We start from the raw sequence: 23,729 nt of genomic DNA, 5'->3' as shown, positions 1-23,729 counted from the left end.
TTTGCGATTCGGGAGGGGTCGTCTCGCACATTGGCGAGTGGCTCTCTCGAATACGCCAAAATGCACGTAGAATGGAAATAATAAAAATAAAACATAATAAAATAATTCTCACGACGTTTCGGCCACAACGCAAGCAGCCGTCCTCAGGTGGAGAACAGGTCTGTCGAGGAGACAGTCTGAGGAGACAGTCTGACTGTCTCCTCGACAGACCTGTTCTCCACCTGAGGACGGCTGCTTGCGTTGTGGCCGAAACGTCGTGAGAATTATTTTATCATGTTTTTTTATTTCCATTCTACGTGACTTTACCGAAAGAACCAAGAAGATGAATCCCTGCAGTCACGAAAGCTTTAAATCGAAATTTGACGAGTCCGTTGTTGCCGTGCCCGTTTGATGTCGAAGTGCTGCATTATACGCGCTCTCTGCAAGTGACATGCAGAGCGGCACTTTCGGGTCACAACATTAAACATGGAACGGCAAGATGTGATATACCGCGCATTGTATATCAATATATACAGCTATTCTCTAAAATGCGATACAGCGAACGGAAGCTTTGATGTCGGCGATAACGTTAGGAATTGGTGAACGGTACCGAGAACGCACACACACACACAAACACACGCTCGCTTCTGATTTGCGTACATCCCTCTCTTTAAATAAGTAACACTCTCATTGAAACTCGATCATCTCCAGCCACAAGAAGCTGAAAATGCAATTCGATGTAAGTTAAACACAATATGCGCAACGGATACAACGGAGTGACCGCAGCATTCGCAGAACCTCGCGGGTGTTGCATTGGGAATACAACAGTTCACTCCTTTAGGTTAATTTATTAGCAATCCTTTTGGCGTTGAGAAATTTCCACAACTAGGCGAGCGACAAGCACAATAAATCAGCGGCAAAACCCGGGTGGGACTCCCCGACGCTTTAGGAGGAGACGAGGCAGCCCCGGGGCTGTACGCCGACTCTCGGTGCGTCTGTGATGTGTGCACTCCTAACGCCTCCGTGTGACTGAAATGCACTTCTCCGTGCGTCTGCCAGGTGTGTGCTCACGGTGCGTCTGTGAGTTGTGCTCCCCTTCCGTCCCTGTGTCTGTGAGGTCTGTCTGTAAGGATGTGTACTCTTGTGTGATTGTCTATGTGTGTGTGTTTGGATGTGTCTGTGTGCTTGCTAACACGATGTCTCTGTGCTGTGTGCTTGTCTCTGTGTGTGTTTGTGGATGTCTGTGTGCTAGCTAACGCGATGTCTCTGTGCTTCTCTGTATGTTTTTGGATGTGTCTGTGTGCCAGCTAACACGATGTCTCTATTCTGTGTGCTTCTCTATGTGTGTGCTTGGATGTGTCTGTGTGCTAGCTAACACGATGTCTCTGTGCTTCTCTGTGTGTGTTTTTGGATGTGTCTGTGTGCCAGCTAACACGATGTCTCTATGCTGTGTGCTTCTCTATGTGTGTGCTTGGATGTGTCTGTGTGCCAGCTAACACGATGTCTCTATGCTGTGTGCTTCTCTATGTGTGTGCTTGGATGTGTCTGTGTGCTAGCTAACACGATGTCTCTATGCTTCTCTGTGTGTGTTTTTGGATGTGTCTGTGTGCCAGCTAACACGATGTCTCTGTGCTGTGTGTTTCTTTGTGTGTGTTTTTGTATGTGTCCGTGTGCTAGCTAACACGATGTCTCTATGCTGTGTGCTTCTCTATGTGTGTGCTTGGATGTGTCTGTGTGCTAGCTAACACGATGTCTCTGTGCTTCTCTGTATGTTTTTGGATGTGTCTGTGTGCCAGCTAACACGATGTCTCTGTGCTGTTTCTTTGTGTGTGTTTTTGGATGTGTCCATGTGCTAGCTAACACGATGTCTCTGTGCTGTGTGCTTCTCTGTGTGTTTTTAGATGTGTCTGTGTGCTAGCTAACACGATGTCTCTGTGCTGTGCTTGTCAAGGTGTCTGTCGGGAGGGTAATGGGGGGATGGGTCTTGGGGTGTCTTTGAGGTTGTTGTTGTGCTCGCTGTGTACTCACGTGTGTGCGTGAGAGGTGTGCTCTGGGCTTACGTGCACCCCGTGATGAACGCGTGAGATGTGCATGGGAACGACACTGTCAATGTTAAACAAACTTTAGACAAATGGTATAAAACACGACACAGAATGAAAAACGATGCGCTCAGCTCTTGTCTGTCGTGCATTCTGTGCATTCTGCTCCGGCTATCGCACCCGCTGTGTGTATGAGGGGAAGGCTGTGACGCCAATCCATCGCTTCATTGAGCTACATAATCAGAACTCCGTTCCGTCTCCACGCACAACGCACACACACACAACGAAAATTACATCCAATCAGCCGATTTGGCACAAAATATAATGGAGGCACTTAAGCAAGGCAATGATGCCTCGGTTTCGACCTCCTGGATCTCATCAGCAGAGGCAGCAGGCTTTGTTGAACACCGAATCACCAAATGTCATTGGCTCTTCAGTGAGATTTCAGAAAAGTTGGCGAGTAAGACGAAGACGAACACGTTTCTGGAGTTTCGATTTAAAGCTTTCGTGACTGCAGGGATTCATCTTCTTGGTTTTTTCGGTAAAGTCACGTAGAAGGGAAGTAATAAAATAATAAAAATAAAACATAATAAAATAATTCTCACGACGTTTCGGCCACGTCGTGAGAATTATTTTATTATGTTTTATTTTTATTATTTTATTACTTCCCTTCTACGTGACTTTACCGAAAAAACCAAGAAGACGTTTCTGGAGCTTCAAACCGGGAGGTTTCCTGATGCCCGGAGTGACGGCTCCGTGATGAATGAAGAGTCTAAGTGGTTAGCATGCACGCACGCAGGTTTATATACATGCACGCGCGGGTTATTTACAGACACATCTGTCTGCACGTCAGGTACGACTCGTACACGTGGAGGGAGGTGAGGGACGTGGGGGGGGATGTCTCTGCCAGCGGGATATGAAATGTCCTCTCGCGCGCATTGTTTGCTGTTCCACAGGCTCCGGTCATTAATATTGAATGGGATTGCTTATGGCCCAGATACAACAACAGTGGGGACTTTAAAAACGGGGGGAGGGGGGGGAATGCGCCTTGCAAGAGATGCCATTTCATGGTAAACAGCAAAAAACGTGGCCAAGTTGTCCCTGCAAATCTTGGAATGCCGTGTTTGTTTCGCGTGATAATAATCCGAATGTCGCCTTGCTAACATTATTGCCCCTTATCGGCTCGTGTCTTCTGTTGAATTGCACCGGCGGCTCTTTTGTTCGAAAGTTTCTTCCCGTAAAGCCTCTCGTGTTAAAACAGGGGTGATTGTTTCAATTAGGATGAGACATTTTAATCGGAGTTAACTCATCCAGCTATGCGAAGGTCCGATTAAGTTGCACGAATTCGCTTCTGGTTTTGGGTTTCGAGACGCGAATTACCCCACCGCTATCCCCCCCCCCCCCCCCCACAAACCTGGGGATGGAGGGGGCCGCATCTCTGAATCAGAATATTTATTTATTACCCGAGAAATCCGATGAGCTATAAAGCTTTTTTTCACCGATGTCCAGTGGGCAGGGACGGGTCACTCGGTGGTGCGTGGGGGGCGTGGGGAGGCGAGTGAGAACCAAACCAAGCCCCCCCCCCCCCCACTGGAGCTGTGAAGTACCTGGTCCCCTGGCCTCGAGAACCCGGTCTCCACACATCTCCATCCACCATGCCCCTTAGCAAACAACAGCAGCAGCAAGCTAGTCAGTCTGCCTGCAACCACCACAACCACCACCACAACCACCCCACCCCCCGGCGCTCTGTTAAAAGTCTCGTGGACGTCAACAGCTGCACGTCCCAGCTGTTGCCAATTGCTCCGGCGGGCTCCACGGATGAACAATCGCAACCCCTTCAATCGCAACGCTTCGTCGTCATCGCGGGAGCCGCGATTACGACGTCGTCATCGCGCGAGCCGCGATTACGACGAAGCGGGGCTCCCAGCGGCTCCCAGCGGCTCCGCTAACTCCACGCCTGTCGCCAGCGCGCGCGCGCGTCCCACGCGCCTCCAACACCCCCCCCCCCTACTCCCTGCCACGAGATGGACTCGTCTCACCACGTGACAACGCCGCAGCCAATGAACAATGCCGTTTCGCGACTTGGACACGCCCACGCCCCGACGTTGAGGCGAGTGGGGGGGGGGTGCGCGTACTTAGTAGCGTCCACCACTCGCCTCCACCCCCGTGGGGCGGTGCGGCTCTTCGCTGCCCGGAGGGGGAGCGCGAGGAGGAGCAGCGGCGGCGGCGTGGAGTAGACGCCGGCTCCCCCCCCCCCCTCTCTCCCAGGGGCTCCCCCCACTCCCCTCTCTCTCCTCTCTCCCCCAGGGGCTCTCCCTCTCAGCTCTCCCCTCAGTGTGTCTCCCCCCTCGCCCGGCTTATTCGTCTTCCTTCCTTCCTGCTCCTACTGCCCAGTCTCGCACTCTCCTGTCAGGCGCTCCTCGCTGGCTCGCCGCTCGAACGTGTGTGGAGGAGTAGGAGGAGGAGGTCTCTGTAGGAGTTTTGTTGTTGTTCGTCAGCACTCCACCACCACCAACAACAACAACCACCACCAACAACAACAACCAACAACGACGCCTTGGCAGCTGAGTCCGCTCCGCTGGTTTGTAACCCAGGTAAGTTAAATGGGGGGTGGTGGTGGTGGTTTGTTTGGGGGGTAGAGGTTTTGACGGCTTCCTACTTTTAAATTTTCCGCGAGTTATTTTAGTTTTAGTTGCGAGTTGTTGGTGGTGTTGTTATTGTTGTTGGTGGTGGTGGTGGTTGTCTTGCGAGCCCTCGAACCGCACACGCAGCCGAGTTGCGTGGTGGGCTGCCGGTCGCGTCACCCGTCACAAGCGAACGACGTTCGGCTGCTCCCCCCCTCCCTCAGTGAGTGGCTCCCGAGAGCGAGGGGACACGGACCCCTGCTGCTGCTGCCCTCATCATCTTCCTGCTGCTGCTGCTGCTGCTGCTCCTGCTGCTGCTGCTGCCCTCATCCTCCTGCTGCTGCTACTCCTGCTGCTGCTGCTGCTCCTGCTGCTGCTGCTGCTGCTCCTCCTGCTGCTGCTGCTGCTCCTGCTGCTGCTGGTCCTGTTACTGCTGCTGCTGCTCCTCCTGCTGCTGCTGCTGCTCCTCCTGCTGCTGCTGCTCCTGCTGCTGCTGGTCCTGTTACTGCTGCTGCTGCTCCTCCTGCTGCTGCTGCTCCTGCTGCTGCTGCTGCTCCTCCTGCTGCTGCTGGTCCTGTTGCTGCTGCTGCTGCTCCTCCTGCTGCTGCTGCTCCTCCTGCTGCTGCTGGTCCTGTTGCTGCTGCTGCTGCTGCTCCTGCTGCTGCTGCTCCTGCTGCTGCTCCAGCTGCTATTCCTGCTGCTACTCCTGCTCCTCCTGCTGCTACTACTGCTGCTGCTGCTCCTGTTGCTGCTGCTCCTGCTGCTACTGCTCCTGCTGCTGCTCCTGCTGCTACGCCTGCTCCTCCTGCTGCTACTACTGCTGCGGCTGCTGCTGCTGCTGCTGCGGCTGCTGCTGCTGCTACTCCTGCTCCTCCTGCTGCTGCTCCTCCTGCTGCTGCTGCTACTCCTGCTGCTCCTGCTGCTACTGCTGCTGCTCCTGCTCCTGCTGCTCCTCCTGCTGCTGCTACTGCTGCTACTCCTGCTGCTCCTGCTGCTGCTGCTGCTCCTCCTGCTGCTGCTACTGCTGCTGCTGCTCCTCCTGCTGCTGCTGCTCCTGCTGTTGCTACTACTGCTGCTGCTCCTGCTGCTGCTGTAACAACAACAACAAAAGCGGCGATGATGATTTAACATCGCCGCAGTCGTAGTTGGCGAGTAAACTAGGCATCGGTGTTCGTGTGGTGTGGATGGCGTTGGTGATGTTGGGGGGCGAAGTGTGAGTTGTAGTAAAAAACTAAATTACATAGAAAACAGGGGGAACATAGACATAGAGTAGGGAAAGAGGGGGTAGAGAGAGGGGGGGTAGAGAGAGAGGGGGTAGAGAGAGAGAGAGGGGGTAGAGAGAGGAAATGGTAAGAAGGAGGAGAGCAGAGCGTGAAATATTTAATTTAAAAAGGGGGGGGGGGGGGGGCATAAAGCAAAGCATTAAAAACAAAAAAAACTAAATGATGAACGAAGCAAAGTTCCGACTACACCGAGCATCTTCTTGTTTCCTTTGATCGTAAAAAAACGAGAGAGGCAGCAGCATCAGAAGCGGGATGATGATGAAGAAGAAGGGCATCGCCCCTCGGCAAATCACGGGATCGGAGGGTGTCGGTGGCGGATGACCAGGAGGAGGAAAACAGGGACTAGAGCAGTGGTTCTTAACCTGGGTTCGACTGAACCCCAGGGGTTCGGTGAGTCAGTCTCAGGGGTTCGGCGGAGGTTAAGACACACACCTGACTCATGATTGTGCACCAGTAAAACATATACCTATGTTTTGAATTTGAAAAAATATTTTATTTTTCCAATTAAGAAGGGCTCGGTGAATGCGCATATGAAACTGGTGGGGTTCAGTACCTCCAAAAAGGTTAAGAACCACTGGACTAGAGGAACCGAGGGGAACACGGACGGAAGGACTATTAGGGGGGAGGGCAGGTAGAGAAGGGGATACAAGGGAGACCAAGGGGACAGGGTGAGGAGGGGAGAGAGGGAGGGGGGCAGGGAGCGATGGTGTGGGATCAGATGGAGCAGATGAATGAAAGCGAACCGAGGGGGGGAAATACATTGAAAACAGGGGGAACGTAGAGAGGGTGTAGAGAGAGAGGGTGTAGAGAGAGGGGGTAGAGAGATGGGGTAGAGAGAGGGGGGGTAGAGAGAGAGGGGGTAGAGAGAGAGGGGGGGTAGAGAGAGAGGGGATAGAGAGAGGGGGGGTAGAGAGAGGGGGTGTAGAGAGAGAGGGTGTAGAGAGAGAGGGTAGAGAGAGAGGGTGTAGAGAGAGAAGGGGATAGAGAGAGGGAGGGGATAGAGAGAGAGAGGGGGTAGAGAGAGAGGGGGTAGAGATAGACGGGTTCGAGATAGAGGGGGTAGAGAGAGAGAGGGGGTAGAGAGAGAGAGGGGTAAGGATGAGGAGCAGAGCATGCTTCTTCGTGTTGATGTTTGTGTCTACGAAGAAAGTAGCACAGATTGATTTTATTTCACAATGGGAAAATTTCATTTAAAAAGGGGGGGGGGGGGAGCACATAAAGCAAAGCAATGGAAAAAAGCCGACATGATGAACGAAGCAAAGTGCCGACGACATCGAGCATCTTCTTGTTTCATCTGATCGTAAAAAATCGAAAAGAGATGAGAGCTTGCAAGCAGTGAGAGGTGGAGGAGGGACGAGGGGATAATGGGTGCGGAGGAGGGGAATGGTGGACAAAGGGCGATAGGAGGATGGCTGGAAGCTCAATGAGGCAGGGGGGGCTCGAGGGAGTAGGAGATACATTGGTGGTTCTTCTCTCAAGAGCTTCTCCAGGTGAAAAACCGGCTGCTCTCTAATGTGGTAACATACATTAATTTTTCCAGGAAAATCTCTCAATCTTGTTTGGGTTTGTTTGGGCCGATCTCTCATTCTATTCGTCTTATTCGCGATGGAGGAAATGTCAGTATCCAGAGAAAACGCCTGGAAAATGAGAGGATGACATCCAACATTTAAAATAGAGGTCAGCAGCCTAATACTTGCTGTAGTATTTCTCGTAAATGATGGTGCCATTTATTCAGGGTCCATCAATCGCCACTTCCATCTCGCCGGACCTCGCATTGTAAACCGAGTGTCATACTATGGCCAGCTCTGCTGCTCTAATTATTGTGAGCCTGGCATCGGCTCCGTTATGATTTACAATGCAGTTTGGGGTGTCCTTAGCGAATTGTAACTGTGGCAAAAAAAGCCACATTTGACCTTTTGTGCAGGGGGTTTTCGGGTAGGCTTTTTACCCTCCTCCACAAATTGCTGCCATTTATTCAGTCAACTTTAATGAAGTGGATTGGGGAAATTGGCCAAGAAAATGCATGCCTGTTAAAGGAAAAAAAACCTCCTGGTTATAACTCCCCACTTTTGACTCAAACTTTGCTTTTAAGTCATTATGGCACTTACCTCCAGCAATGCCCGAGCTATAACCATGAGCATGCGGTTAAACTAAAACTGTATTTTACCAGGTTAAGCCCACTGAGCTATATAGCTGTTTTTCAGAAGCAATTTGGCCACAAATTATAGCTCAACAAAGTCGTTTAAGAATTTGAAATTTATAGCAGCCAAATACTCTAAAACGCGTTTTTCTAAACGTGGAGGGAAAACTCGGAGGCCAAAATCCACAAGACTACGGGGAGGACATGCAAACTTCAAATATACAGGAATCAGGGTCTGAATCGAACCCACGACCTCCTGCATACCAGGCGAGGTAGTTAACATCTCACCAACTTTGCTCGGTATTATTGGTTACGAATAATAATACAAGGTGGAGAATTAATAAATGGCCAGGTGGGTTTGCAAGTCATCGGGCTAAATTCCAAGTCAAATAAATCGTGTTAGATAGAAGAAGTATTTGCACCCAATAATCCCACCTGAGTCAATGGTGAGAAGTCATCAGTGGTTGTCTAAGGACTGACAATTATTTCCATAGAGAAATGCCCCCATACTGGCTTGGTTCAGGAGACACTGACTTTTATTCACCAAAGAAATGTGTAGATTTTTTTTCTCGACAGACCTGTTCTCCACCTGAGGACGGCTGCTTGCGTTGTGGCCGAAACGTCGTGAGAATTATTTTATTATGTTTTATTTTTATTATTTTATTATTTCCATTCTACGTGACTTTACCGAAAGAACCAAAAAGATAAATGTGTAGATCATACGATTTTTTAAACTAATAAAGATGCCTTCATCGTGAGCAGCAGTATAAAATTGGATACTATATTGGCGAGTTGTGTATAAAATAACTAGTCACAGTTTGCAGTTTATTCTGTGAATTTTGCAAATAAAAAGTGACATTTCCTCCCATGAAAATGTTAGGCATGCAGTAGATGCAGCAGATGCAGCCATATTGTTGCCTACATCTGTTTATGAGAACACTCTCACTGGTGATGGAATTGTAAACCTGCTTGTATGCTTGGCGTTTTACTTGGCAGCACTTTCCAAACGAGAGGCGGGAGTGCTTTGGCTTGTGACATTTTCGTGATGTAATATTTTTTCAGCTCTAAATTAGCACCGCATGCTCAGAACGAAAATTACGGGCCATACAAAACACCCAGGGGCATAAGAACACTGTATACATGTACCATGGAATACATGATATACTAGAGTAATATATTTTTTGTCTGTCATAGAATGCATTGTTGTGTTCACACTGCCTAGCTTGTTCAACGTTTCTTATATGTATGATATGAATAACTTGTGAAGAAAAATAACATGAATACTAACACCAACTTCCAGCTGTCACTGTTTAATTCCATGCTGTTTATTTGAAGTTGGGTAAAAAAAAAATGTTCATTCAGTTTCTCAATTAAAATACAAAGGCTCTTTACAACTTTGGTTAAAGGTGCACAATTACACCTGAATGCCTTTGTTTCTTCACATCAATACACGTTCACGTGAAACCTTGAGCGTGCATCACACACGCGTTCGTTCACGAATTTTGGCTCGGCAGTAACGCATTGTCAATACAACCAACTGAGCAGCTTTAAAATGGAATTGGCAAACAAAAATAGCACGTGTTTGTTCATGAGCACTGCCATCATGTATAACGTTTCATTTTTGTGAAAGGCCTGATTAAAATTATTTGGCTTCAAAGCGTATTTTAAATTGTAAAAAAACATATATGCATTTTCACTCCGAGGCATTTATCATCATACGATTGTTCAGAATAACCTATTTGTTTCAGATTTGGTTAAATATTCAGTTTATATTTTACATTTTAAATGATTATACATCATGTAATTTTAAATGTTGGCCACGGTCCCTTGTTTCATGGTAATTATTCCATTTACCAAAATAATGATGTCAGGATCTTATTATTGTTGGACATTAGCTGTATTTTTTATTATCATCTTAATTCCTTAGTGACACCTTACCCAAGTCCTGCATAATGTTACAAGCACCCCCTCCGGCAATGCAGAATTCGCGTGAAACGGTGGTACCCATTGAAATACTCAATTTTTTATGCAGAAAGTCACTGTATGCAGCATTTATTATTTACATTTTGATGCATTTCTTCAAAAAAATTATTGTCAAAGGAGCTATTTACTTCAAACCATCCACGATTCTGCAAGGCGTGCCATGCATACGGCACGCTCTATGTTGATTATCGTTGATGTGGCAGGTTACGGTAAATTGACCTTGTGCAATATATGTACTTTTCTTCTTTTTCTTCTAGGTCTAAGAAATAATACCAGCTTCGTCCGTGCCTCCCGAGTTGAAAATGTGGACGGCACGTAATGCAATGTTATGACGCGATCTATAACCAGACTGTGACCTTGGCGCCCGTTGCCTTCAATTCCTAATGATATGAAGTCACTTTGTGGGTCTCCACCACCACACAGTGCAGTTTTGTTCCGCAAAAACCGGAGGGATTGAACGGAGCGGGGCGGTCTGGCCTTCTGCTTTGCCATGTTGGTTGCACGTGGAGGTCATAATATTTGGCATTAAAACAAATGCACCAAGAGCAACACCACGAAGCCATTTACCAATACCCAGCGGCACGACATCTTTTTGCAATCGCAAATTTGTAATCTTTGGTGTGGGCGCAAGTTACAACGAGCGTGAATCTCTCTGCTTTCGCTCTTGCCTCGGGGTGGGGTGGGCGTAGCGGGGAGGTGTGGGACGTGGGGGCGCTGCACCTGCGGTGGGGAGCTGCCTGGACGCCGCCGTTGTGGCGGTGTTGCGGTGCACCATGCGGCGCATCGCCTACTGCAAAGTGGTGCTCGCAACGTCGCTCGTGTGGGTGCTGCTCGACGGATTTCTGCTGCTCTACTTCAGCGAGTGCAACAAGTGCGAAGACAAGAAGCCCCGGGGTCTTCTTCCTGTTCTTAACGGTGGGTGCCCTGGCCTGGATCCGCGATCCCGTCGCTCTGTTGTCGACACTTTGCGTTTTTATTCCGCTCTTCCGCGGTGATGCGCCGGGCACTTGGATTGCGCAACGCAAAGTTGTGCCCGCATTGCCGTGTAAAGGGTATCGCTCGGATTGTCACCGTTCGTTTTGGAAGGGAACAAAATCTGCTTGAGGAATACTCTCTTAAATCTTGATTTGAAGCTTTCGTGACTGCAGGCATCCATGCTCTTTGGTTCTTTCGGTGAAGTCACGTGGGTAGAAAAATAATAGATCACGAAGTTTCGATGGCAACACAGCTGTTTTTTTCTTGCTGTGGTTGTCCCACCTGATGACGGTTGCTTGTGTTGCGATCGAAACGTCGTGATCTATTCTTTTTCTACCTACGTGACTTTACCGAAAGAACCAAAGAGTATGAATACTCTCTTGTAAATGGTAAAAACACTGACATGGAACTAATGATGTTGACACGCATTTGTCATAGATTGTGACACCGCCGCCGTTCCTGTCTTCACGCAAGAGCTTGGGTTTTATGTAAATGCGCCTTAAAGGGTCTAATTAAACTAAATGGCTGATACAGTACAATGAAATATGTGTTGTGCTGGATTGCTTGCAGGTGTTTTTGAGCATTCGGTAAAGCTCATAATAACAACTTATGTGAGTAATGAGCATCGCCTGTCATCATCAGCCATGTTCACATAAGCATACGTAAAGCATACGTTCCATTCACGCTGCGTGTACAGGTGTTCTTTTTCAACAATGGGACGGTGGCAGGACTTCACGATTTGCATTGCTTGCAGGTGTTTTTGCAACAGTGAAACCCATCATAGCTGGCATCTCTGCCATACACCCTGGGCTACTTTTCTTGATTTTTATCATTTGCAATTTAATTGCACTGATTGGAGGCAATGTTTCCAGTCACTCAGAGCTCATCACGCTTTTAATCTGCATGAAGATAAAGACCCCCGTACAGCCTTAGCAGACTGTTGGGGCAAGTGCTGTAAGCTCGCACCTATGAAGGCTGGGATGGCACACACGAGGGTGGGTGGCCAGTCGCCCGCCCGCCCGGCCGCCTTTGCTTCTCCAGCGGCAATGTTTACATGCCGCACCAGGTACTCATTTGAGGCTGAGTCAACCTAGCGGAGGCCCAGGACCAGTTTGAATATTCGCCACTGGTATTGGTCGTGAGCGGGAATCGAACTCGGGTCGCTGGGTTCGTAGCGCAGCGCGCTGTGTATTTATGTTGAACTTCTTTTGCACAACGGCTCCCTTCATGATCTGCACACCGTCACGAACAAGCACGTGTTGGCTACATCCACTACACTCATGCATTTCTTGCATTATTCTCAGTGCATCAGTGGTGCAGTGGTTGGCTCACTTTACAGCCATGGCTAACATCAGTGGCAAGTGATATCTTAAAACCAGTCCTGGATGGGACCCCTTTCACAAATCTGCACTGATCAGTGTGGGGAAGTATGGTCAAACAAAATCCACAACTGCCACGAAGTGTGGAGGCTCTCACCAGCAGTTGTTGATGAACGGTTGTGATTTACTCCATTATACAGAAATAAGGACGTTACTTTGCAGACTCTGTATAATACTAAACAATGCGAAATCCTTTCCAGAACAATAGTGTGTTGCTTTCATGTCCGTACATTTGTTATTAGTGATGGTGTGCGATAAATCCGAGGGTGCAAGAAGAAGTACCTTTGTATTTATGACTTTATGTAGTGACTAAATTGTCAGTATAAATCAAAGCCTGTCCTAGACTTATCCTGCCCCAGAATATTTGTGACTGAGCATTTTCCATGTCACCAATAAATGTTATTTCTCGGAATGGCTGTCCATAAAAATATACAATAACTCACTGTGACTTCCAGAGGTGGAACAATTCACCCATTCAGCCGATTTGATGATTTGTCACAATTCATGGTTGCAGTAAGTCAAAAATATGTAATTTCTTCCTATGTCGGTGAATGTTAACCACCTCGAGTGGCTGCAGGTGTGACATGGATCAATTTCGTATAAGCCATATTCATTGGAATCGTCGATTCTTACACATATTCGATGTATGTATCGTGAGCTTCAAGAGTTAATATGAATCAATCGATGCACCATTTCCACCCTTAGCGACTACCGCAGAGTCTCATTTGATTGCGCTTTGTAGCTTTTTCAGCAACAATGCAGCCCGGCACTCTATGATATCTCTTTTAATTAAGAAATATAGACATTTTGTTAACAATGCAGCGATACATGAGACTTTTTTTTGTGTTGGTCGATGATAATTGAATAGTTATTTGGAGAGAGTGTAGCGATTGCAGCAACGAGATCAGAAGGAACATTCTGCCTTCAGGATATTCTGTTCAGGGGAGCTTGAAAGCTTTTTTTTTTAACCTCTATAATCTTTGCCATCTAGAATTCAATTTGACCACTATTCCTTAGGATCAGTCCAAGGCTGACTAGCCACGAACATTAACAACGAAGAAGAGAGCGAAATTGCTTTCCATGTCTCATTCTTTATAGCAGCATCTAAAAATGTCATCTTTGCATTCCCTTCGGCTGGGCCACAGGTGTGACATTTCAGCCTTGACATTGGCATATGTCGACATTAACATACCCTTTTACATTTCTCTTTGCATGGCCATCGGTACGCCGTCCGTTGCGCCGCGTAGGTCACCTGTCTTTCACAGTTTCGTCCGTTAATGTACATTACCGCTGAAGTGATGCGTTAGGTCGTGTGAGATAACGCAGGCTGAAATGGAGAACTCTTTTTTTTTGGCAGGTCCTGCCACAGCTGTTAGGGTCTGGCTCTGATGGGGGTCCAATTTACTGCTAAGCCTGCCGTAGCTTGAAACAGTCTTCCACCACATGTAACCTTGTAGAAAATAAAAACTAAGTCTTACAGTGCCTCTGGCAGAGCCTGTCTCTGCCCGTTTGTCTACTTGATGGAATTGCATTATGTCAAAAATAGAACGAACAAATACCAGATTATATGTAATCGCATGTGTGCATATATTAGCGCATGTAATAAAAATGTCACAATCGCACTTCTTGTCCTTATTTGAAGCTCTGCTCAGTATACAAATTACGTGAGATAACACACCGTGATAATTTTATTGAAAATAAAATTACAAAATTAGCGTGAATCTGCTTATCTTCAACTTTGCATTGCTAAAGTCTACTGATCGCTTCTCGTGTGTACAAATTGGTGTGTACGGACGATATTTAATCTTACCAAATCTTGCAGGAAAGCACGAGTATTTTAAATTATACAGACGGTGTGAATAAATATAAAATAAATGTTACACCCCGACCCGTAACCACACATCAATCCTTTTTGTTGATTTCACAAATTCAAATGGGCCACAATCCTGCGTTTAATTGCGTTTTGCTATTTATTTTTCGGGAGCCTACGATGTGAGCAGCAACTCCTTCAATGCGTTTCTGTCAGCGGGTTTCCCTTGAAATGCTTATGCAAATGCCCACCAGAGTATTCAGTGGCAGGCAGCCCTGTCGATGTTTCAAAGGGTTGGGACAAACAGCTTGTGCAAGGTATCTCCAATTTTCAACAGTCTGTCACCAAAGCCTGCACAGTGTGCATCGCTGAATGTTTAAAACATTTTCTCAAAAACAAGACTTATGGTCTGGGCTTCTCTTCGGCCTCCAATATTCACATTACATTTTTTTTTACCCTCACTTTGTAGTCTTGTTTATACAGTAAAACCTTGGATTGCGAGTAACTAGGTCTGCGAGTGTTTTGCAAGACGAGCAAAGCATTTAAATAAATAATTATTTGATAAACGAGCGAGGTCTTGCAATACGAGTAGTGCGTATACGCTTTGTCTGCCGAGCGTCACGTGATCACAACTGATATACGAGTGAATTTTTATTTAAAGCTTTCATGACTGCAGGGATTCCTATTCTTGGTTCTTTCGGTAAAAGTCACGGAGAATGGAAATAATAAAATACTAAAAATTTCAAACAATAAAATTCTCACAGCGTTTCGACTGCAACACAAGCAATCATCATCAGGTGTGAAATCCACGTGACTTTAACGAAAGAACGAAGAATATGATATACGAGTGCTTTGATATACGAGTGCTTTGGATTACAAACGCGTTTCCGGAACGAATTTTGCTCGCAATCCAAGGTTTTACTGTATATATGTAAAAAGAGAACACATTTTGAAAGTTTCACCCAAGTCGTAGGAATATTTAAACATGTAACAGATTTCTTGAATGGGTAATTTGGCTGTAGTTTTGAAAAGTTGCGAGCTTGAAAAAACTCGTGAGAGGGATTGGTAAGATGAACTCCGGGGCAGTGCCGAAGGGTTCGAGCAAAGCCGCGATGTGTGTCACGTGCTCAGATGATTGCTTCACCGGTAATGTTTAATGTCATGTAGTGATGATGTAATTGCTGTAGTATCTATCAGGAAGATAGCAGTACTTATCGCTTTTTTATGATCGCGGCTTGCCTTAGTAGGTAATGATTACATGATTTATATAAAGCAGGTCTACGCGGGCCAGTCGAAAAGGTTTGAAAATTGGATATTGGATGTAGCGCGCCAACTCTTCACTTCCTTGTCTATACTTTGGTATGATTCTTCCATGTGACAGGTCTTTAAAGGAAAAAAAAAGCATGTCCTGAGTGTTATGAAACTTCAATGGACTGGTGTTGAAACATTTCGACTGCGCTGTATGTGGACGGAATTTCTGAGGCTGATGAAAGTATACAGTGCCCTAGCGTGTCTCCGTTTTAAGGTCACGGACTCCTCATCATCCAGCAAATGTAACGTGTAGAAAACACCGTCATACTTTACATACGTGTTCACAACAAAGTTGACTTGCAATTCGAAAATGAAACAGGAGGGTTTTAGGAACATGTATCAAATACCGCAATATCCTTATATCTACATACACAGCAGTGCGTTAAATTATCATGCGGTGCTTGCACATTTTATTTCCTAATATAGCAACTACCATGAGTGGATTTTGGTGTAAACGTCATGGTGTGTCTTGTGAAAGTGTGCTTGCGTGTATTATGCATGTGGCGCATTAACAGCGATTTTTTTTACTTCACTTTAGCGTTCATATCCTGAGAGGTCGTATTCGACACGGAGGAGAAATGTTCGCTCGCTTACAGTTTGTACGAATTTCTCCAACCATCATTGTCACCGGCAACAACAATAGAAGTCGCAGCGGGGATTTGAAGTTCATTAATTTGATACCCATCTCGGCTCCACACGGGGAGGTTTGGCAAATTGAGTAACGTTTTCGAAATTGCCGCTGATTTAGCAAATTTAACGCATTGTGTTTTAATGTATGTTGAACAATTTAACGATTTCGAATCTCAGCGGAGGTTGAATTCGTTAAGTCAAATGAGAAGAGATGGAATGTAAGCAAGCGCAAGTAGCAGGTACAGAGTCGGCGGAGCGGTGGCGCAGTGGTTAGCACGGCGAACTCCGACAACCGGATTTCGATTGCTGGGCCACGGCTAACGTCAGTGACGAGTGATACATCAAGCGGACCTGCCCCCCCCCCTCTCCGTCTTTCACCAACCTGCATTGACCAGCAAGGTGAAGTATGGCTAATCAACTTGAAGTGGCTGACATGACATGGAGAACCCCTCGTCCAATAGTGAATAGGCAAACGGGATGTAAATTTAGAATGCATTAAATCAATGTACTGTATACTTATGAAAACACGTGTTTTATCTTGTGCAATTGTTTTTTTTTCTCGTGAGTCACTGTGTGTGCATTTTTTCAAATATATATATATTTTTTGTCGTAAATAAAACCCTCAGATTCTAGATTTGAAGCTTTCGTGACTAGGTTTTTTTTTTCTAGCTAGCTGTGACGGTCCCACCTGATGACGGAGACTTGTGTTGCCTCCGAAACGTTGTGATTTATTATTTTATTTCTATTATTACTTTTAGTATTTTTTTATTTTATTTTTTACCTACGTGACTTTACCGAAAAAAAAACCTAAGATTAAAAAAACCCCTCAAGAGTTCAAAGTAGATTTAAAAAACCGGGTCAAAACAGCAGATAACGCGCGACGATCTCGGGCACAATGCATCGTCTACATTTCGGGAGCGATTGGGGATTGTGCTATTGTTTGTAATAGCCTTCTCTGTATTCGCTTGGCATTGGCACGACAAGCTGAGGACGGCAAGTTTTGTAAGTGTCTTTTTTTTTCCTGAAGTTGTCCATTCATGCAGACACTCTTTTTATTTTCTCTCACAGAATGAGCCGTCTCGTGAAAGATTGGTGGGGTGGGGTGGGGAATGCGTAAAGTGCTTGTAAAGCTTAACCTATGAATTTTATCTTTGCCATTGCATATGCATACACCGTGATAAAGCTTGAAACATTTTTCTTTATAGCCCAGGAAGCGGTATCAATCACATTTTTACCACTACTCGGGAGGTAGCACCATCTGTCTGCGTGTCACGAATTTGCATTGTAATATTGGCAATTTGGAGCCAAATGTTTGTTTCCGAATTTTTAAATTATGCACGTTGTGCAAAGATAAGTAAGTTGTTCCGTACATTCGCAGTCGACCGTGGCTCGATGTGCATGCAGATGATGCGTGCTGTGTCTGGGATGAGCTTCCTGTGAGGTCACATATTTCATGCAGCCTTGTAGCCGACGAAACTACAAATGAATCCACCTCGCCGATGTGCCATTGGCTGTTAGCCTCGATGGATAATTTGCAAACTGTGTGAATAATTTAAATTGTTTAATGCGATGGACATTTTCAAAGCATTGTTGTTTTCTCCAACGAAATTTTTCCTCGCCACAATGTCTTTCCTTGAATAATATATATATATCACGAATAATATGACAGTTGGGCAACATACACATCAAGTATTTGTGATTTTTTTTTTTTACTACGTGTAATATTATGACACAAAGAGTGCAAATTTTCTAGAAAAGCGTGCGACTATTTTTCGAACTATTACCCCAAAATTTTCCATCATCATTGTGCCGTAATTCTGGCAATTTCCCGATTCCAATTTTCGTCCGCTCGTCGAGTTTGATGCTGCAAGAACCTTTCCACGATTTGAACGTGCAGCTGGGCTTGTAGGGAATCTTGCATGATGTGTGGTTTAGTGAGCGTGTCCAAGCGGCCCGGTAGTTGGGGAGAGGGCTCCGTGCTACATGACGTGTTAAAGCCATCTGGAGCTGTGTGGGAAAATGTATTAGGCAAGCTCTGATTCATAGCAGCTCTAGTTTCACGTGCCGCTGTAGCTCTCGGCCGCATATGGCCTTCACGTGTCAGATAGATCCCCTTTTACCGTGGGGTGGGGATGAGGGTGTCTGTCACAGGAAAGCAGGAGCTTGTGTGTGTGTGTGCTTGTGTGTAGCTGCTCGGATGGTTTTCACTTAAATCTGTTACACATCACTTGCTGTGTTTATTGAATCATGCGCACCTGTGTGTGTAATGCGGCTCTTTAGAGCTTGTAATCGAGAAAGCATTTTGAGCGCTGTGATAAAATATTATGTTAACAGCTTTCGTACCAGAACAGTGACTGCCAACAATAGGTTATTGTTACATTATTTCGTACGTGGGGGTCACATCATGATGTAATATAAATGAAAATATGGATTGCTGACCTCCGGCCCATTTCACTTTTTCAGCTTGTCAACCATGTATCTGTGTTCGGCCCCAATTCGAAAACAAGTCTCGGAAACTTTTTAGATCAGATTTAACAAGAGATGAGACGACAAGGCAGGATGTGTGACGTAAATGTCTGGCCATTAATTATTCAGCGTTGCTTCGTTAATGTGATGCTTTGCTGTACGTGAATGAGGAAAACATTCATAATTATTCAACAGATTTTCACAAGTCATACTGTTAGCGTGCGGAGGATATAACAACAAGACAGTAAGAAAAACACGAAGTCTGCTTCACGTGTTAAACTTTACGTATCTGTTTACGTTCCTGTCATGGTCTTCCAAATACCTAAATTAAATGCTAAATATTGGATGGCTCGCTGCTAAATTGTCTTATTATGTTACGTCAATGAATCTGCCTGTGGCAGCGTGGGATTTTACAGATGGTGTCCCTCCTGCATTGGCCACGCTGAAAATGATATGCCTATCATGTAGCATTTGGTGTGATTATAGTGCTAAGAAGAAAGGTACCTTGAAGGCCATTTAAAATCAAATGCAAATGGATTGTGTGGGCTGCATACGTTCATCAAAATATTATCAGTCGTCGCTGAAAAGTACAAACGTAATAAAAAACACACAAATATAGTGTGTGTGTTTATAATGACACACTGTACATAATTCCCTCAATGCTTGAAATGTGCCCAATTAGCTTCATAATGTCAATTTTTCACACAAACACAGTTGGCTTGCGGGGATTGCGGCTAAATGTTTCCATGGCAGAGACTAACTGAACGGCGCCGCGTTGCGTTGTGCCAGATGGTGGCCAGTGGCTTCGCTTTATACCCGCATGCTTCTTTATTGCATTTTTCACAGCCAAGGGGACCTTAGGAACAGATCTGTTTAAGTGTATGTTTGCATGTGTAAATATTGGAGGTTTTCAGTGTTCGTGCCAAAATAAATATATATATTTTTAAAAATCTGTTCATCGTCGCCAGTTTATTAAGAGTGATTGGTGCCGCTCCTTATGCCGTGGATTTAAGACTTAGTGTTGCATAATTTGCATGGCAGGATAACGAAAGATGGCACCAGCTTTGGGAGGACTTCATCCAGCGTTGGATTGACCGTGGCTGATGGGGATGATGGTGGTTCATTATCCACTGATGTTTTCTAGTCCTTAATTATATTCCACCTTGGTCTATGCTTTCACTAATACAGTAGACGTACTGCCTCCGGCTATGACTGTCCCAGTCAGCTGTTAAATATAGTGAGCTTGTGGTAGGTCATCAACAATATCATAATCTTTGTCATCATCATCTCGTTGAGCAGAATATTTAACTACTGGTCCAAAATGTTCGTGATTAGTCCTCCATGGAGTATCAAGAATATGCTTACTTACAATATTCTACTCAAAGAAAATATAAACGCATGCTATGTTTACCGCCAAGAACACAACGAAGTAAGTATTTATCCATTAATTGCAATGCATTTGAGTTGTGTTTTATCGTGCATTCCAAACATGTCAGATGTTATTTTTGTACAGACTTGGGACATGTGTGTTTTGTGTACGAATACTAAACTTTAGACTCCTATTTCTAAACTTTAACCCTATCCGTAGATGGTAGGAGATATAAACATGATATAGTCCATACTATATAGGAATAAGTCGTTCTTGGGACCTATCGCGCTTCACAAATGAAATATTGAGTCATTTCGCAATACTAGTGTAGTGACATAGAATTGGTCACGTAGCAGCATAGCGCTGGCTGCTGGCAGGGAAGGGGATCTTAGTTCACAGCAGCCCTGACTGACAGCAGGCCACGTGATAGACCGGAAAGGGATCTAGGGTACAGGTTATGGAAGGGGCACATCGAGAACCCGCTAGAAGGTTCCAGAAGGGGGCGGGGCCAGGCCACGCTGAGAGTAAAAGGGGGCCCCGGGAGGGGAGCTCGGGGCTGTCGTGTGGAGTGGGATCCCCCGTCGTGCTGCCGGAGTCTTCGTCGCCGTCACCGTCTTCACCATCTCGGTGTCGCCAATCAGGCAGTCTACCAGCTGTCCTGACCTGGGAACCGTAGTTACTAAGCGTTACTGTCAGGCCGTGTTAATAAACAGAGTGCCTCCTACTCTTAGTGTCTCTGAGTCAGTCACTACACTAGTAAAGTGTCAGAGGTGGGTAACATCCTTTCCCATGGGTGTAAATTAAATACTTTTCAGTATTTTTGCAATGTTGCCACATTATATCATTAGATAAAAGCTTTTAAAGCTTGCGTGCTTTAACCTCGCTATCAGCATCATTAGCATCATCATCTTCTTCGGCATCAGCTTGACTGTACTTCCAGGAAGTCTACCAAATTAATTATATCCGTGACCGCCTGCTGAATTAAGGCCAAGATCACGTGCAACTCTGCATCGGTGGAGTTTTCCTTGCCACTTAAGTTATGTTCGTGGAGAGCAGGAGGGCTCCTCCTCATCATGAGAACATAAGTTCAAATCCCAGCTAAGGTCAGTATGTGTAGGAAGCCACTGGAGCTATGCACTTTTAACGCTAGATTGAAAACTAATTTCTTTAGAACTGCTGTTGGTGTTTAGTTTGTTGTCCTTCCCCCCGCATTTCCGATGAGCACGGTTGTACGTATGTGGAACCTATTTTACAGCGTACGTTGGCCTTATACGGTGCGAAATAAGTTCAAAATGTATACATACAAGCTCATCTGAATACTTCACAGGGTTCGGTTAAATTGAGCATCATCACCAGGTGAGCAAAATCTCCTGTGAATTTAACAATGATTGTCCTATGGGAGCGACTAATCCCCATTACAGCAGCAGCAGCAGCGTGGAATTTTCTGGTTCGGGCCCACCAACAAACAGGAGAATTGGGACACTGATGGATACAGAACGTACGTAGCTCAGCCAGCGGAGCAGCACATATTAATTTTAATCCTGCTCTGACGGATTGGTATTGGGCCCAATCTGCTAAATTGTTTAAATTTCATGAATGCATTACCCCAGCCGTCTCAATTGTGGACATGCTCCGAAAGGGTGCAGTCCTGTAAAGATGTATCATTTCGGCAAAAAAAAATATTTCCACACCAATGTTTATGATACATGCCTCGAATTGTGCAGTGTGATACTCGGTTATTTTCAATTAATGCAAATGATATGCTGATGTTATATTTAGGCTAACTGGAGCAAACAAAAACTGTACAAATGAACGGGACAACCAGCCTTCGCGAAACTGTGACCCTGAATCACGTCAAATGCATCGAGTCCTCCTGGGTAGTGGCAGCCGTAATGCACAACATGCTGTCTTCATTGCCATGTTGTGCGTGTGTTGGTTGCGAGGCGCTTTCTTGAATCATCCTTCTTGCAAAACCTGGCTCCTATATTTTATTTTTTATTTTAACAAAGCTCCGAAGGAATCTATATGTAGCAGTAGTTCAATTATAGATTAATAAACACGGATAGCTTACGATGAGGATGGGAGGGGGGGGATTGCACGGTCATATATTCATAACCGGCTTATACTACATTGAAATTGACTTTTCTTACTTTTAATCACCTGAAAATTGAAAGGGATTATGGGGACATTTTTAACCGAAATTGGTCAAGGAGCGTCTATTCCTATACGTGCTGTCATAGTAATTTACAACTCCTTTCTCAATCCACTATAGAGTGAAGGCCTCCCCCACACTGCATCAGGCGTAGGGGTTGTTTCGCCCATACTTCACCATTCTGGTCATGGCGGATTGGCGAAAAGGGGGTGGGGGAGGCTAGGACTGATTAAAATATCACTCACCACAGATATCACTCCCCACTGATATATTCTTCTGAATTCAGAGGGCAGTGCCCGAACCACCGCACCACCACTCCACCTGGTTATGTACCGTATTTTATTTTAATTTGTATTAAATACATTTGTATTAATATCAGTGGTATCTGAACGAGTCACCCCCCCCCCCTTCCCTTGTTCACTAACTGGCACTGAACAACGTCCTGAAATATGGTCAAATAACCTCCATGACTGATACAGCATGAGGAGGTTTGACAAAAGGCTGTATTATTATGATTTGAAAATATAAATATATTCAGTGCTTGCATTGGCATTTGTGTATGATCACAATTAAATAAAACACATTCTAGATTTGAAGCTTTCGTGACTGCAAGGATTCATATTCTTATGTTTTTTCGGTAAAGTCACGTAGGTAAAAAAAAATTAATTAATAAAAGTAAAATTAAAATAAAATAAAAATCACCACGTTTGTGTTGCCTCCGAAACGTCGTGCTTTTTTATTTTATTTTACTTTTATTAATTAAATTTAAAACATTTTACTTACGTGACTTTACCGAAAAAAACCCAAGAATAAATAAAACACAGGTCAGATATTTGATTTGCAGTGAAGGGAGACATTTGTGTCGCATTGTAAACTTGAATTCAATCACCGGCCTTTTTAGTGCAGTGCTGAAGGCAGGCCACTTCCCCACTTTCTCCTTTTGACGTCAGCTAATTTCAAGAGAATAACGTAGCAAACAAATAATGCCCTGAAAACAAATAACAAACAAATAATGCCCTGAAACATTTTTCCTTTGGTTTGTGAGCGTTTACAGTGTTTGTGTGTGTGTGTGCGTGCGCGCGCGCGCGAGAATGTTAGGGTTGTGTGCGTGCGCATGTAATATAGGTCTTGGTTCTATTTCACGGTCATAACCAGGGTTGCTGATAGCACACACCATTTACGCTCACAGTGCGTGCAACCTGTGCAAGCACTCTGCACTACACTTTGCTGGTACCGGTTTTTGTGATCGATTTTTAACAGCCAAATTTGGCGGCGGTAACCGGTAAGCTGGGCACCACAGGAGCGATAAACAGTGGCAGGATGGAAAAAGATTGGACAGCTTATTGTGAAAGTACAGGGTTGCTATACCAACAAAAAAACGCTTTCACCTCTTATGCATTTCATGTCCTCGAGAATATGCGTAAGTGTTTGAGACAAGTATAGATGCTCGCAATTTTAATACAAAACTATGTATGATGCAATCCTTTCATAATATTTAGGCTGGTCTGGAATTACCCTTTTATGAATATTTCAAAAGAGCTTACATTTTTGTTATTCTCTAAACAAAAAATTTTAATGGGAAGTTCGTT

At 45.2% G+C, this 23,729-nt stretch overlaps 1 protein-coding gene across 2 annotated transcripts in view; it reads left to right on the top strand.

Annotated features, from left to right (window-relative positions):
* The first annotated feature begins 4,274 nt into the window (after positions 1 to 4,274).
* LOC133345284 (polypeptide N-acetylgalactosaminyltransferase 13-like) overlaps positions 4,275 to 23,729 on the top strand; it is an 88,424-nt gene continuing 68,969 nt past the window's right edge. The window contains exons 1-3 of one of the 2 annotated variants that reach the window (XM_061555914.1): positions 4,471 to 4,612; positions 10,306 to 10,359; positions 10,738 to 10,963. In XM_061555914.1, coding sequence (XP_061411898.1) covers positions 10,351 to 10,359; positions 10,738 to 10,963 — 235 coding nt within the window. In that variant the 5' untranslated portion in view covers positions 4,471 to 4,612; positions 10,306 to 10,350. Of the gene's footprint in view, positions 4,613 to 10,305; positions 10,360 to 10,737; positions 10,964 to 23,729 lie in introns of both variants that reach the window. The other variant, XM_061555915.1, reaches the window with a different exon arrangement.

Source organism: Lethenteron reissneri, chromosome 21 (assembly GCF_015708825.2).
Source record: "Lethenteron reissneri isolate LAM-NWPU_2019-01 chromosome 21, ASM1570882v1, whole genome shotgun sequence".
Classification (NCBI taxonomy): domain Eukaryota; kingdom Metazoa; phylum Chordata; class Hyperoartia; order Petromyzontiformes; family Petromyzontidae; genus Lethenteron; species Lethenteron reissneri.
The sequence above is the reverse complement of the archived record's forward strand: the minus strand, read 5'-3'. Positions and strand labels throughout refer to the sequence as shown.